General features: G+C 30.6%; 2 protein-coding genes across 2 annotated transcripts in view; one reads left to right on the top strand and one right to left on the bottom strand.

Moving 5' to 3' along the window:
* The window catches only part of Ppat-Dpck (Bifunctional Phosphopantetheine adenylyltransferase - Dephospho-CoA kinase), a 29,922-nt gene extending 22,401 nt beyond the window's left edge, over window positions 1-7,521 (bottom strand). Inside the window, exons 1-2 of the mRNA XM_035353863.2 lie at window positions 6,818-7,521; window positions 51-265 (exon numbers count right to left, since the gene is read on the bottom strand). Of these exons, the coding sequence (XP_035209754.1) occupies window positions 51-265; window positions 6,818-7,397 (795 nt within the window). The 5' untranslated portion in view covers window positions 7,398-7,521. The remainder of the gene's footprint in view (window positions 1-50; window positions 266-6,817) is intronic.
* Window positions 7,522-7,881: 360 nt separating this feature from the next.
* SdhA (succinate dehydrogenase, subunit A (flavoprotein)) overlaps window positions 7,882-16,978 on the top strand; it is a 44,120-nt gene continuing 35,023 nt past the window's right edge. The window contains exons 1-2 of the mRNA XM_035353864.2: window positions 7,882-8,092; window positions 13,671-13,730. Of these exons, the coding sequence (XP_035209755.1) occupies window positions 8,027-8,092; window positions 13,671-13,730 (126 nt within the window). The 5' untranslated portion in view covers window positions 7,882-8,026. The remainder of the gene's footprint in view (window positions 8,093-13,670; window positions 13,731-16,978) is intronic.

Genomic DNA, 16,978 nt, shown 5'->3' with positions numbered 1-16,978 from the left:
TTCAATTTAAGATTTTGCAAGGACAGAAAATATAACAAAGTCTCTTATACCCTTTTTCTACGTTCTTGATTTACTTTTTCACCCCCAGTCTTAGTTTCAGCACTGACAACTATGCAGTCTATGTCAGGTGTAGTAATAGTAGGCCCATAAGGATCCACAATAGGTACTATTTCATAGGAGAGTGAACAGTCTACATCACATAAGAATTTTGAAACTTCTTCAATTCGCTTTTCCACGGGTTCAATTAATTCCCATAATATTTTTCCTGAAAAATGATATAAGGATACAAAAAATTTTTTAAATAATTTCAAGTAAACACATCATCTACACACTGAAGAAAAATATCTAATGCATTCCTCTGTTAAAAAATTTAGTGGAAAAGTTATGTCATGTACATTAAACTCGCAGTACTACTTGAATTTGGCTCTTAAGTCTTGTTCACATAAATAGATTCTTCATATAGCATTTAGTTAAGACAGATGAAAAAAATGGTCCTGAAGGAGGTTCTTTGGTACTATTCTGTTATCAGGATACATTGTTCGTATATATACATCCATACATATATGCATGCATACACACATTTCTGAATGCAGTCCTGATAACAGAAAACGTATGGGTTCTTCTTTATGATGCATTCATAAACACATTGTCTTCAGTTCCCTTCCTCACTCATTTTAAGCTGTAGAATCGATGCTCTTTGCCATTTCTTTAGATATTTAATGAAGTTTTTAAAATTATTGCTGCTACTTTAGTTGAAAATTTGTTACATAAAAAGCAAAACAGTGGCATGATTCAAACAATTTACTGCTTGTTTGCTGCTAGGAACTATTTTAAGTAAATAAAGGAATATTTATTTATAACTTATGTACATGACTTATTAATTGACTGGTGTGTAATTGAAGGTTTACTTAGTAGCTATTATAAGTGCCCTGTATGCAGGAAGGATATGCATCCAGTCAAATGTAAAAACCGTTTAGATCGATTTGAAGGAAGAAAGGTTCAGATGGTCACTGTGTGAAGCGATCGATCAGAAAGAGTACCTGGTTTGAAAAAAGTCATTTGAGTATGACTGATATTTTGATTTTTATGTGGCTCTGGGTGTACGAAGCGAACTCGAAAATCATGGTAAGTGAATACAGTCAAAAGTCGTTAATCCGGACTCATCGGGACTTCGGCGATTCCGGATTATCGATCATCAGTTTAAATCTGGTAAGATGGCATGCAGAAATTATAAAATTAAAAATATGAAACCGTAATTTATGAAATAAAGAACAATTATGATCTAAAGGGTATCAAAATTTACGAAAAAAAAAAAGCTTAATATTTATTTATTTACTTTATTAAACATTTCTTTCAATGTAAGTTGCTTAACTTGCTTCGTTTTTTATGTGATAATACATTCTCTTTAATTCTACAAACAGACATAATTTCTTGTTCAGTTACAAAGTTCCGCTGTTCAAGTCCTATAACTGCTGTGTCTACCGACTAATTTGTCAATCGAAATTTTTTCATTTTCAATAACCTCTGTCACTTTCTTCGCTATCGGAAGCGAATTATAATGATGAGGAATTTGATTTAAATCATATCAAAGACGGAGTACATCGAGATGAAATACTACATTTAGTAAGGAATTATAAGCCAAATAAAATAAAAACATCTGCCCCGAAGATAAGGATAGTGCTGACAGATCAACTTCCAATTCATTGCGTGCCACGGTGTTAAAGATAAACAAAGGATATGCCTTTATCCATTTTTTGTAGCAATTCCACTTTTTGTTTAATGAACTTCGAAACACACTTTTGCTTTGTAGATTCTTTACATATTAATAAATATATATCAGAAATTCTATTTGACATAATCGAAAGTTCAAGCTTACTTTTATAAAATTGCTCTAACAGTCTGCAAAAAATAATAAGATAATTTTAGCTTAGCTTATACCATCCGTTATACATTAAACACGCACTCGTAAACATATTTTGTGCACGCGCACAAGCATATTCGCAGCCGTAGAGGTCTTATGCGCATGTGTCAACGCGACATATGTGCAGAAAGTTTGTAGCTTTGAGGTCCGGTTTATAGATCATTCCGGATTATGGGTGTCCGAATTAACGACTTTTGACTGTATTTACTTTTGGTAGTGCTTAAATGTATTACATACTTTTCCTTTTTTATGTTATTTTATTGTTTGGTTCAAAATGTATTTTATTTAGATTAAGTATTTTTTGTTTGCCTATATTGTAGAATTCGGTGCTCCTTTCACTTTTTAAGTGAAAATATATCGATGTGTACATGGACAAAGTAAAGGGAGTGCGCAATGCAAGTTTGTGCAATTCGGGGATTTTTTTTTTTTAAGTGAAAATAGGTTAACGTGAACATGGATAAAGTCAAAGGAGTGCGCAATGCCATTTTTGTGCAATTCGGGGATTTTTTTTAACTGAAAATAAATCGATGTGTACATGGATACCGAGTTTGTGTAATTGCTTGTCTTGTTATTTTGGCTTTGTGCAAAAATCGCCACTTTGCAAGCCAAAATAACGAGTCAAATAATTGAACAAAATCGGTATCCACGTACCACCAAAAATCGCCAAGGGGTACCCTAAACTATACTTTTACCCTTAGGCAGTAGTCAGGCTCTGCCCACACCCATGGTCTATTATTTTATATGCAAAAGTTCTTATATTGCTAAGACTATCCTCAGCTTAAAAGACAGTAAAATGTGGAATAAAAAGAAGGCTCAGAAGAACCAAATTCTGAAACAGAAATAAACTAAAATGCAATTCACCTGCTTTCAAAAATCATATTCTGATACTGGTTTAGAAAGAACTTACAAAATGGAATTGTTGTTTGCATATCCACTAAAATAATAAAATTCAGCAATAATTAATATATTTCTCAAAAATACTTGAACATTTTGTTCACTTGTTTTTTTTAAAACAGATTCGTTCACATAGTGATTGTTTTTGTCTTATTAATAAAGAAAAACCATCGCAAACTACCTGTGAAGATCCTACCCAGCCTTTTCTTCTAACTGTTAAACTTTATGCTAGTAGCTTAAAATAAGAACTGATAAATCACAGCAAAGCAAACATGAACTGACATTCGATCTACAATTTTGCTCAGTTATGCATTCATCTTCTGCAATTATTAAGGATGATTTTGAAGCTTCTGTAGCAAAGGCAATAATAAAAATGGGTGAGATTAAGTTACAGGGTAGCAAAAACAGAAATATCTTATTAGATATTGTAATGCTAATATTACTATGCATTCTTATTGGAATAAAGGTTTCTTTTAAAGAAATTATATTGTGATAATTTCCTGTAGTTTATTCATGACTATTTTTCATTTGTTAGTTTCTCAGATTAAATAAGTTTATATGTTTAACAATTTCAAAATATAAATACACTTTTTTTTCAAATGAAGTTACTTTCTAAATTACCCAAATTGCCCAAATAGGTAAAAAGAAATTACTAATCACCAGTTTGCTGAACTAATTCTGTAAGAATACATTATATAAAATTAATTGTTTATTGCACATGATTTGTTAATTTAATTAACAATAATATATTTAAATGAATATCTTTTCCCTACAAAGCAGAATCAAACATTTTGAGGATATTTGTAACTCAATATATACAGCAAAAATAAGAATTAAAGTTAAAAAGTGTAAATTTTAGTATTTTTGCCAAAAAGTATTACAAGACTAAAACTGCTGTAACACAAAGTTCTGTTTTACTTGATTCATTTCTTAAATTTAATTGATGGGTTTGTAATCAGCCATTCAAGTGATTATGCATTTTTCTTTAAACACCCTGTGTCTCTTAACCATCTGACCGGAATTGAGTTTTTCTAACATAGTCCATATTTCCCAAAACTGCCATGAGATTTCTTGATTTTAAAGCAAAAATGCCCAGGTTCTTAATATCTGGATTTATGTAAAAATAATATATTATCTTAATTTTTTGAACATATTTAAAGATGCATATATATATATTTTCTCACAGACATCACAAAAAATATTATATATGGCCTTGCCGATCAAAGGGGTTAACTAAAAATTTCATCAAGTATGTACAATTTTTCTTCGGTCTCTGCAATATATAACCTTACATAATCAAATTAAGAATTTATGATTTCTTTCCTGAGATTGCAATGCATTCTTAAAAAAATAAATGATTTACCATGTAAATTTAAATTTTAGTAAGTTTCTAAAGCTATCAATTTACTACTTTCTTTCTCTTACATTTGAAATAATTTAAAAGGCATTTTTATAATCTTAACAGTTTTTATTATACCTATATATTTATTTGAAGCACATTTAAAAGAAAAGAAATTTTATCTTGAATAGTCATATCACATTTTCATTGAACAATTTCTGCTCTTTCAGACATTAAGAAAAGCTTTCACTAACATTCCACAGAACAGATAATTTAAACCAGTCATGATGTTAACACCTAGCATAAAGTGATTTGATGGGTTAAAATTCCTTATTCATCCTGCTCTTGATACAGCAAAGAAACACATCCTTGATTTGAAAAACTGTAAATAGTACTTTGTCATCTATATGGGACAGTTTGAAAGAACTAGCTTCCAAGGCTCTATGAATGGGATTTTACAATGCTAGCGTACTTTCTATATAAGAAATGTAGGAAACAATATTATCTGTTACGGTGTAATCTGTGTTGCAGTATATCTTTCAACTATTTGACAATAAAGCACACTCTTTGATCAGAAACAGATCCTTTATACTAAAACCACCTTATTTATTAGAAATCTTATCCTTTCAATACTACTGTTTTCTCTAATAAGGATGCTTCTATGAGATCACAGTTTTCAGATAACTGAAATTATTCTTAATAATGCGATGTCCTGTTCAACGAAAAACGTTTAGTTTCTACTGAAACACATATTCTGTCAATGCTTTAAGAAATGTCAGAAGTACACATTTTCCTTCTTTTTTTATTTTATCCTATGTCAAGGAAGAGTCCAAGGACCATAACTTCCCACGAGTGACCAAGTAGAGTTGAGCAACAGAGAAGTTTTTATTTTAAGATGAGGCCACAATAAGTTAAAACCGAAATTAATAGTACCGAAATTAAAGCTTATATTCTAATGCATGGCACTTCAAACAAAATTATTCTACAAGCATTTTGCTAGAGGTTTTTTTTTTTTTTTTTTTTTTAAATATATATGCATTCAATGAGAAAGAAAGAAAATAATTTTTTAAACCCAGATTTTTAAATTTTTACCTCTAGAAATCACAGATGTGGCAAATAAAGAGAAGTATATAAAATAAGTTGTCTTTTTCTTTTAGAAGCAGTATTTTAGCATGAGTAAAGAGGATTGTGAAAGAATAATCATTTATCTAAAAATATTTGTCTTTTTACACAGTAAGATGAGACAAATGCCTGGAGTCACAGCAGCCTAATATAATATAATGTATCATAATGCATAAAACAGGAAACAAGAGTTAGCTTCACTTAGTAAAAGAATTAAAGAGACTGGTTACCAGACAAACCATTATGGGATCTTTTAAATAGAGTTGGTAATTAGCAAATAACAGAAAAACTTTGTTATCTTTTTATAAGACCTTAATTATTTGTTAAGAATTTTTATAAGTCTGTGTTTTGTTAATTTTTCATAACTGTGAAGTTTTAAGCTGCTTGAAAAATAAGATTAAGATATTTGGATTATGAAATAGCAAATGAGGGTTATCTGCTTAAGGGATGAATTATTAGGCTGGGAGTGATTGGGAGGGGGAAAAATATAAGATAAAAGAACAAGGATGAAGACTTGAATGACATAGTTTAAATTTCTGCATTAATATTAAAATCAGTTCAAAGCTTTTGGTTTAATCCTAGTATCCGGTGCACACGGGATTTGGCGACTTTATGATGAGCAGTAAAAACGAGACATATACGATGAGTAGTTAACAGGTCATTCAAAGAACATATGTAGCTAAACATACTATATAGTATGTATATAGTATATATACTATGTGTGTATATATACTATATATGTATATATACTATATATGTATATAGTATATATACTATGTGTGTATATACATATACTATGTGTGTATAGTATATATATAGACATTCTTTGGATCATTTTTAGTGTTGGCGATAATTTAAGTCGCGCCAAGGCTGCAACGTATACTAGGATTTTACCAAGCTTTTTAAGAAAATAATCCTTATTTTACCATAAACAAATACTAATTAGAGAAAGCGTTTCTCACGGATGAATGAAGCATTATTTCTTGAAATGCACTCAGGATCTTCATTACGTAAAACAATGCTTAAAAAGAAGATAAGAGTAATTTTTCACTTAATTAAAATTGCACTATCTCTTGTGTTTGCTGAGAATAAAAACATATTAAAATTAATTTATATGTTAACATTTTTTTATCAATGAAAAGAGTTAATCTCAAAATTAAGAAAGATATTTTTCGACTCCTAAGTAAATTTTTGAAGAACTTATGCAGATACTTTCAACATTTTCCTGCTTTAAAATAAGGGCTAAAGTGCAGAATCACCCACTTATTTGTTTGGTGCTTTTTACAAGAGCAAGAAGAATGGGATTTTTGTCAATTATCTTTGACTTTTTAAGTGAAAATAGGTCAATGTGTACACGGATAAAGTCAAGGGAATGCACAAAGCCATTTTTGTGAAATTCTGGGGAGTATGTGCAATTCTTAAAAACGCGCCAAGCAGTGGGCGATTCTGCACTTTCCACATAAGGAAGTTAGCGCACTGAAAATAAAATCGGTTAAAATGATAATTGGAGCAAGGATAATGTATATACCTAAATATCTTACTTTTAAGCATAGGTCTGTCAGTAACACCTACAATTAATTTATCAGTAGCTCTTAATGCTGCCTCACTTAGCAAAACTTTATGACCATTATGCAAACGATCAAATGTACCTCCTAAACAAACCGTTTTATAAGTTTGAAATTTTGGTAAAGAATTCTGACATTCCACATTCAGGGCTGTAAACTGTTTATCATCTAATTTCACTATTTTGCAGCAGTTCTGCTCAAAGCAGATATCAATGTATCGGGTAATACTACAGTCGTCTTCGTCACTATTTGTCAAGATAAGATCGAATTTTGAAAATTTGTCATTAGAATTTATCTGTTTTTTCCCATTAAGTAAGACACGAACGTCTAAATTTTCACAAACACTAGATGCTTTGCTATAAATTATAGGAATGAATGAAGATAAGCCCAACAAATTTCTTGGATCTGATTTTGAAACTGGTTGATTAAATTCTGGTTCCAACTTGACGTATAAAAATTTCACATTTGTTTTGTTGGCACATTTTAAATATTGGGTTATCGATTCAATTACATAACGTAAAGGCCCCGTTAAAAGTAATAATGCTGTTTGATACATGGAGATTGAAAATATTGACTATTTTCCTACTGTAATTTACTACTCTTCCCAGGACGTTTAAAGACAGACAGACAAAGTAGTCAGAAGTCTTGTTTTGCACCCGGTACGTCTTTCTGCACTGATGGGCGAAAAATCAAGCTTAGGTTCGAAGGAAAGGTAGATAGAAAAACGGGCAATTTCGTATTTCAGAGAAGAGAAAAAAACGAACTTCGTACACTTTATACGAGTTCAAAAGGCCAGGAAGAATAAAATAAAATTGACACTGTGACAAAGCATATGGTTCCAGTTAAGCAATGTAGAATTACATTTATTTCCTGAAATCTTGATTTGTTGATGTTGTTTTTTAAAATAAAGCAATGCATAACGTTAATATTATTTTAAAGAATTTAAATGTAAATTTAGTAATTTATATACTAAAGTCCAATATAATCTAAAATTGCATATTAATAATATTTAAATTTCGACATCGAGCTAACCATCGGCTTACATAACCGGTCTGCAAGCTTTCACGTTTTGCGTTTGTGGTTTTGATTTGGATTGTGAATATTCGTGGGAAGTGGGATAATTTCGGAGTAATTAATACATGTTGTAGTGTGTTGGGCAAACGTAAACAGCTGTTTCAATTAAACATGAAAACTATAGTGCGACATTTGTGTGGATGCAGATTTCTGAATTTCATTCGCAGCAGTAAATCAGTTAAGTATATAGCAACTGCGGATATCATTTTGACCTTTTGAGGGACAATAATAGAAATTTATGATATCATAGATAGGATTTATGATATCATATAGAAATTATGTTATAGATTAGAAACATTTTAATGACTTGTTATTCACTGATAAAACTTCTAAAATGTAATTATTTTTTAACCGTTGTTGAATAATTAAACTTTGTTCACTCTGTATTGCTGGAAAATTTTGTTATTCAATTTCATAAATAAGTGTTTGAAAACTAGAATTTATTCTCTGTTCATTCTCCCCTTTCTTTTTATTCCTAGTGTGAATAACAAAAAAGTAATAATAGATTTAATTTATTTGACAAAAATGTAGTAATCTAGTAAAAGTGTATAAATATATTATTGATTCAGTTTCCTTAGTTCGTTATACATGATCAGATATGATTGACTCGCAGGTTTTCTGATTTGACCCTTTGTTTAATAGGAATTCAGATTTCTAATTGTATCGGCGAATTTCTTTTCATCAAAATTTGGAAATGTAAAATTTAAGCATTCTTCCCCCCTTTATTTAAACTTTTGAATATGAGAAATTGCTATTCAAGGTGTTACTAATTTCGTTTACAAAAGCAAATTTGATATTGTGATTGCTTAAAACAAAGTTTAAATTCTCTAAATATTTTTTAAAGGTTAAGTTGTTTATATAAATCTTATAATTTCCAGAAAGGCATTTTAGGGTTAAACATATATTATGGCCAGTAATGTATTTTATTAAAAAGAAGACGCTGACTTTTTTTTCCTGACTGGTATGTAAACTACTCTTGACAAAATGAACAAAACTCCTTTTAAACATCCACTTTTTCTACTTATTCCATTAACAAATGACATCTTCTTAATTGTTACACCCATATTGCACATTAATGACAAAGTGACTCATTCTTTTAATTTCTTAAAACCAGTTACTGTTTCACTTTTAAACATTATTGTGTGCAATGTAAAACAGACCAGTTTCGTCTGTGATATAAATTTCAAATTTTGCTTGTATTGTTTTAGAAGCTAGGGTAAAGTATCTTTAATCCAATTCTTAGCCAAATGATTATCTGCCCCTTGCTTCTCATTATGTAATTTCTGATAAACAATGTTATCTGTCACTTTTCATCTTGTGAGCCAGCCATCAAAATTTTTTTTTTTCCTCCGCAGAGAACCCATTGGCGCCGTTGCATTTTTACTCGCCAAGCTGAGCCGAGCCGTAAACATGGTTTTTAGTGTATGTAAATTCAAGTTAGCAGACAATGGTAGTAAAAATTCACAGATAATAAGTATGTAGATGAAAAACTAACAGGTTAAACGTGATATACGAAAAAAAAATTTGTATTAAATTCAAGTTAGCACAGAAAACAATGTATTAAGCATAACGGAAGTAGAAATTCATTTAAAAAATAAAAATTAGTATTGTTATACTTACGTTTACATTATACTTCTATGTATTTTCTCTAATTCATATAGAATACTAATATTTCTATTACAAGTGTCATTTTTCATTATTAAGTACTTGGCCTGTTGATTGATGTATATCGGTAAGAGCCATGCCCATGTAATAAGTTAATGAATGCATGACCTTTAATACATCCATTTTACAAAGTTTTCAGTATTTTTTTTTTTTTTTTTTTTCAAGTTACTTGCATACAGCTTAAAGCATTTTACGTTGCAACAAATACCTGTCCTTTTTCATAATATATTTCACAATACAAATAACCTTCAACAGTAATGAAATTTTCTTCAGTAGCATTGTTAAGTTAATAAAACTAGAACTTTATACATTTAAAAATTATTTTAGGATTTGGAAACCTCATGGTTCTGCGTGCTTACAGCTGTTAATAATTAAGAACATAACGTGAACAGCATGTTACAAATTAGCATTCACCCTTCCCGCCATATTTTCCTCCCTTGATCCCGAACTGATGAGCCGAGAACCGGCATCTTTCGACGAAAACTTCTTTAATTATGCGAAAATATTTCTATCTATTCGTTGTTAAAAAATTCAGAAAAAATAAAAAGAAATAAGAGAAGAATAATATAAATCTCCAAATGCGAACAACGACAACCTTCGCACAAGCGAATAGGATGAATCAGCTAGGTTACCACGTTTGAACTATTATCGCCAAAGTTGGCGATGTTTACATTTACCGGGTTCTCTGCGGAAGTGCTTCCAAAATTTTCTCTTAGTATTTTTGGTATCTTATTAACTGCTAGACATCCATTTAGAAAAATAAACTCTTTTGATAAATCAAAATATATATATAGTGTTAGGATAACATAAATCTCAGCAATGAATACAGTGTGTGCACGAACACATAAAAACAGAAGGCAAAATTTTTCTTTTTCCAGTCACGCAGGGATAAGATTCTTATCGCATGCGTGAGGAGAACTCGAGGCACTGAAGAAATATGGGGGAAGGTAGCCCCCACATATTTTACTGAATTCTATTGCTTTTGATTAAAAGAGCTCAAGATATTGGACTTTTTTTTTTTTTTTTTTTTGAGTTTCAATTCCATTCAAAAAAGCATGATTTCGTTTTTTTTTTTTTTTTTTTTAAATTTTTTTATCTGTTTTGCACTTCCTTAAGACATAGCATTTTTACTAGTCCATTTTCAGATTTATTTCTGTGTTTAAGTAAATTGCACAGTGCTGTTTGGGAAATTCCCATTTTAAATACTGCTTTTCTTTGGCTGGATTTACAAAACATATTGTAATCTTTCAGCAATTTATCCTTTTCTTTCAGGCTAGAATCATTTTGTTTAGTTATTTTCGACATATTAGAAGTCACGCACATAGCAAGCAAAAAATGTTCTTCCAGTGATTTTTTGTTCAAATCCAAAATTCTCATTTCTAGCAAGCAGGAAGATTGTACTTTATCTGTCAAGTCATCATCACTTCATGGTTATTATAGGCATAATCAATGTTTTCTTTTATCAACTGGTGTTAGAGAAAGGGGAACAGTTACCCATTAATCCTGGAAAATACTCATTTAGGTACTTTTCCGTTTTGACGGCGCAAACGATAAAGTCGCCAATAATGGTTTAACTGATGCCAGACGGAATATCTTTGTTGGTAACCTTTTACGCCTCAGTTTCAAAACAAGTTGAAGCCATTTCTTATCAGATTGTTTCTTTCAATACTGGCATACAATAATATAGAATTTTTACACGATATTTAAATTTTATTCCCTAAGACAATTCACGGTAATAAGTCAATTAGTTCTAAGTCAATTAGGTTCTAAGTCAATTAGAACGCAATTACACCGCTCATCCGAAGGCGAAATCAAGTGTTAAATTCATCAATTCTAATGAGAATGCACTAGCGAAGTAAAGCACTGCGGTTTTACATAATTTCTGAGTAAGCTATTCGTACGAATTGAAATAATTCTTGCATTTAAACTTGTATTACAAATTAAGATTTAACTTGAAATTAATGTAGATAATTACTGAGAGAATTAGATTTTAGTAGCGTAGTTTACGTGAGATGAGATCACTTGGGGTCACGTGATACGAACCGGCGAATCAGGATATTGAACCATGAAATCATAGTAAATTCTTAAATTAATGTCTTTTTACAAATTTATTGTCTTTATTTATTGGCTTGTTACAAAATTTTAAACCATATTAAAATGTTTATGCCTTCAAAATAAAAAAAAATTCTTAGAATTAACATTTTTTATGTGTATACTGTATGTTGTCGCCAACAAAGTCTGCTTGGCGAGATTTGCGCCGGCGAAACGGAAAAGTACCCTCATTTATAATCAAGAACTTGTTACCAATGCCTCTACAGGACTGCTTTAGTTACTTATAAGATAAAGGGTATTCTGCCTATTTCAACTGTAGTGTGGAAAAAGATTTGCAAACAGTGTCTGACAGGAACAAGGAAAGAGTTTTATACTTTGTATTAGTGAATCCACAAAATGGTTTGAGACCTCCAGAGGTGCTGATACCCAGCGCCTCAGGAGGTCTGAAGCTATTTAACGAATTTACTAATGCAGGGTGTAATCCCATTTTTCAATCCCATCAGTATCAAAAGCTTTGAAATTCCACTTTAATTTACACATTTACATTTCTTTTCCTGGTAACTGAAAACGTTTTGTGATGTTAAATATGAGGCATGTTTTAGTAAGTATTGCTTTGATATAATAAACACAAGGAATTTTTTTTAACAATTTTGTTTTACATGAAAACCTTAATCTACTTTTCAGCGTAATTTCTATCTACATTAAGGCACCTATCGTATAGCCAGCTTTTGAATTTTATCATCACATTAATCTGCGGCATGATTTGATAATTATTTTTGGTTCCCAGCATGAGCTCCACTTCTGAAAATTTAAGCATTCTGTTACAATTTTATACAGAACATTTCCTGAAACTTGAGGAAACTTTGTAGATAATGGAAAAAATAGTAAAATATCTTTTTTTTTTTAAATATTTTCATCAACTTTTCTGCATCAGGTCATCATTAATAATGGATGGTTGTCCATCTTGTCCTCTCATCCTCCTGTTTTATAATTCTCAAACCTCTTTAGTCATTCCTCAGTGCATCAGTTTGAAGAAAAAAGAGTTGTGATATGGAAGAATTTACAAGAGTGCTATGTATTCGCATAGTTAGCATAATCAAATTCCGTTGTGAACAAAGAGAACTTATTTCTTGAATCTGTATGCGTGAAAAAGTATTTGTTAGCAAAACTCAAGTGAGAAATAATTAGGAGGCACAGATGTCAATGAAAAATGGCTTGAAGTATTTTTTTCATGTTACAAGGCAGGATATGTGCAGATTAGAGCTATTTCAAAAGCAATATTTATATCTGCTTTTGAGGATAGTTCTTTTCAGTGTTGTTTTTAAAACAATGAAAGATTCAGCCATAGTAAATGTCCAATTTAAAGATTTCTCATATGCTGATTCCTCAGTTTAAATACCAAAAGGAATTCTTTAACTGTTCATTGCTTTACTGAATATTTAGTGAATATAAAAACCAATTTGACTAATACTATATTTTTTGAAGGTAGATATAATTCTTTTGTAAAATGGAATTTATGTTACTTAATATGTATATCAGTACCTTATTGAACCTTCTGATGGTCAACAAACTCAGGTTGCGTTCCAGTTACTCACTGCAGTGGGCACATACAAACGCAGATCGCATTACAAATGACGTATATTACACGTATTTGAGAAGTTTAATATTTCAACTGATGAAGGGTTAAAATGTATTATGTATCAGTTTTTTTCCCCTTAATTGTTGGCATGATACCTCCAAAGAAACCTTAGATTTTTTAAAGTAAAATTTTGGAAATGGCTCGTTTAAAACTGTAAAAGCAAATCTTTATGAGAATCTTTTAATATTCTGATTTATTTTTTCTTTTGTGAAGTTTTTGAACATGTAGTCTTATTTAAAATATTTAAATTTTTACCTTTTTATAATACAGTAGCTTTTCACGTTTAAGTGAGACTTTAGAAGTAAAAATTATCAGTGCTTTTTATTCTAAAAGTTAACCCATCTGTATGAAAAAAGTTTTTATTAATATAGGTTTATTTAACCATATATTTTATTTCAGATAAGGCAATTTCATTTTTCAATAAAAGGAAGACAAACAGCTGGAGTCGCAAAAGGCCAGGTAATTAAAATTAATAATAATTATAGAATTCGCTTAATAGATCTAGATAAATTTAAAGTATGTGTATTTAAAAACAAGCTTTAAATTTATGGTTTTTATTGATCTGATATTAAAAGACAGAACGTGAACACAAATGAAAATATTTTTAAGATTTTGGTTTGTCAGAATATCATATATTTTAATTCACTGATTAAAATCCAGATGTGAAGTTTAAATGCCAGATATGAAGAAGAAAAACATGAGAAATATTTGAAAATAAGGAGTACCGTTAGTCCCTTGTCGAGTATGAAACCTTCATATAACTGGAGATTCTGGTTGTTATGCTTTGAGAGTAACTGGAGAAAATGTCTTAATTCTTTGCAGTATTATCAAGAATCTGCTTTCTTGATAACATATTTTTTGATATTGTGAGGGCTTATATAGATCAGGAATAACTTCATATTTCTTTTCTTTTGGTAGTAATATAAGAATTTTTAAGTATTCATTCTTAATGTGTACATTTAATAAATATTGTCTGTTCTTTTCTCATGGATTCAAAACTAATCCTAGGAGTAGTAGGCTGATTTCATTCACTGTCAAAATGCTGGGAAATGCAATGTATCATATTGATGCACAAATCCTTTCATTTTTCCGTTTTAATACATTATATTTAAAGTTGCTTTTAGTAAGTAGGTGGGTAGACATTAAAATGTGACATTTTACCTCTTACATAAGGTTGAATGAGTTCAGAGGAGTTTTGGAGCCAGGGCAATGTGACATATTCATTATATTCCTTCAACCACTCAGTTATTGAATAATCCACATGACAGACTATATTGTCTATTAACAGGTAGAAGTATGAGCTAAGTAAGCTTTTGTGGTACAAATAAAAATGGTTACATTGTTTTTTTTTTTTATGATACTGGGGATTTGATGAATAAGCGAAATCGAAACTGATCAGCCAGAGCATTTCATAAGTGAAATAAATGCTTATTTTGCTCTTAAAAGATACAGCATATTTATTTTTACAATTTCCATTCTTGTTTGAAACATGTTACTTATTTTTTACATAAAAATATAACAAACTTTTAAGAAATAAAGCTTATACAATGATTATCATGGAACACTTCAAGTAAAGATGTTTTTAGCTCGACTCGTTGTTGCCACATGGCGAATCTTAATAACCATTCAAAACATTACATCATGTTGCCACTTAGGACGTCTTAATAATTATTAAGAAACCTTAAATTATGTTTCACTACATTACTCCCCCTCCAGTAACTGTGTTACGATTTAAGAGATTCTGGTAGTGGAGTAATGTAGCATAAGCTAACATTAGAATTAAAAATACTAAATACATTAAATAAATACAATTAAACATATTCAATAATAGAGGTCAACACTGTTACTGAAACATAAATGACGTTTTATTAGTCATGCAGTTTGTGAGATTCGAGGTCGGTCATTATTGGTTTCAGATTTTAACAGAGTCCAAGTCTTGGTCTGGGTATCAGAAGTTTCGGGTTCCAGCCTTTGCTCACCTGATGTTAAACAATAGGCTGGCTTCAGCCTGCCAATTAAAATGTTTACTTCCTTTGATTTGTAACAAGAAGTATTTTTCCATTCTTTTAAGTACTTTGAAGGTTTCTTCATAACTAGGTTCTAATGGTTTCTTGACTCTTTTCAGTTCTTAGGAAAACATGAGTACACAAATTTAGATCGTTATGGACAAAAACGTTAGGAATCATTTTTCACTGTACCTCAGAGGGCTTGAACAATTCCATTTGTTTTTGCAATTTATGCAAAAATGTTTGAGATGTTGTAGAAACTGTCGGTTTATCAAAAAATTCTCCAGGAAGTTTGATTGTTTTCCCGTAAACCATTTGTGCAATGGAATATCCAGAGTCTTCCTTTAAGGCTGCCCTAAGACCTAGAAGAATTGTTGTAATGGATTTGAACCACTTAATGGAATTATGACATTTGATAGCAGCTTTCAAATTTCGATGAAATCTTTCAATTTTGCCATTACACTGTGGATGATAGGAAGTTGTGTGTTGAATTTTGACTCCACATATAATTGCCAAGGTTCGAAATAGTTCAGTGCTCCATAATCTGTAATAACTTGATAAGGAACTCCAAAACGAGTGATTCAATTTTCATAAAACGCTCTGGCAACGGTTTCTGCTGTTATGTCACGCAAAGGAATGTCTTCCATCCAACCAGTATAGCAATCAATGCAAGTCAAGCAATACACAAAATTATCAGATGGTGAATAAGGACCTATTAAGTCAATGTGAACTATAGTAAAACGTTCGGCTAATCTTTGGAATATGGTAACAGGTAGTTTGGCGACATTTTGGTAGGCGATAAAGGTTACTACCTAGGACTTTGGGAATAATGTGAGAAGTAGTCAGTTCCGATTACGCATTATTTTGTGTGAGGGAAATGAGAGATCATGAGATATGTCATGTGACATTTATGGATGAATCACAGTTCTTTAATTGGAAAAGGAGGTAAATTTGTAAAAATATCTGCCATACTTTATAACATTAGGCTCATTCTATGTTCTGTGAAAGTATTGCTTAATATTTGGATCCCATGGCCCTATGTAAAGTAAATCCGACATTTTTATTGGGTTTATGTGTAATTGAAAAGAATTGCTTGAATGGTGTATGAGTGTACGATTAATTGCGGATAAGTATGAATGTCCAACATGTGGGAATGAAATGAGATTGTGTGAAGGGAAGGATATTGCAAATAAGTTTGAATGGCGATGCAAGAAATCTGGTGAAAATGGACATTTTGTGAAGAGTGTAAGGAAGGGTATGTGGTTTGCTGAAGTCGTTTGAGTATGGGGGGAAATTTTATTAATTTCTTATTAGTGGGTGAATAGACTGCCAGTTGACTACTGGATTATTTAATCTATAAGCAAAGTTTATCCGCCATGTAATCAAGATTGTGAAGAAGATTAGGTAAGTTAGTATTTTTAATCATTTGAGGATATTATTTTTATGCATGTAAGGAATAAATAAATGTAAGGAATAAATAAATTAATATGGTATTATTGGGAAATTGTTATTAGCAATGAATTAGTTTAAAGTAATTAGGATTGTAAGCTAATTTTTATTAATTTAATGTATGTGCTTATTTATATTTTAAGTAGTGTTAATCAGGTAATTTCATATATGTTCTTTTTACCGGGTTTAAAGATTGAGAAAATTGTCATGCATTTTCGTGAAATTTTTCTAATTTATGAGAAAAAAGCAGTA

This window comes from Stegodyphus dumicola, chromosome 3 (genome assembly GCF_044657685.1).
Source record: "Stegodyphus dumicola isolate Sdum_Otavi_A_Nest chromosome 3, ASM4465768v1".
Taxonomy (NCBI): Eukaryota; Metazoa; Arthropoda; class Arachnida; order Araneae; family Eresidae; genus Stegodyphus; species Stegodyphus dumicola.
Note: the sequence above shows the minus strand (reverse complement) of the source record. Positions and strands in the feature narration are given on the sequence as shown.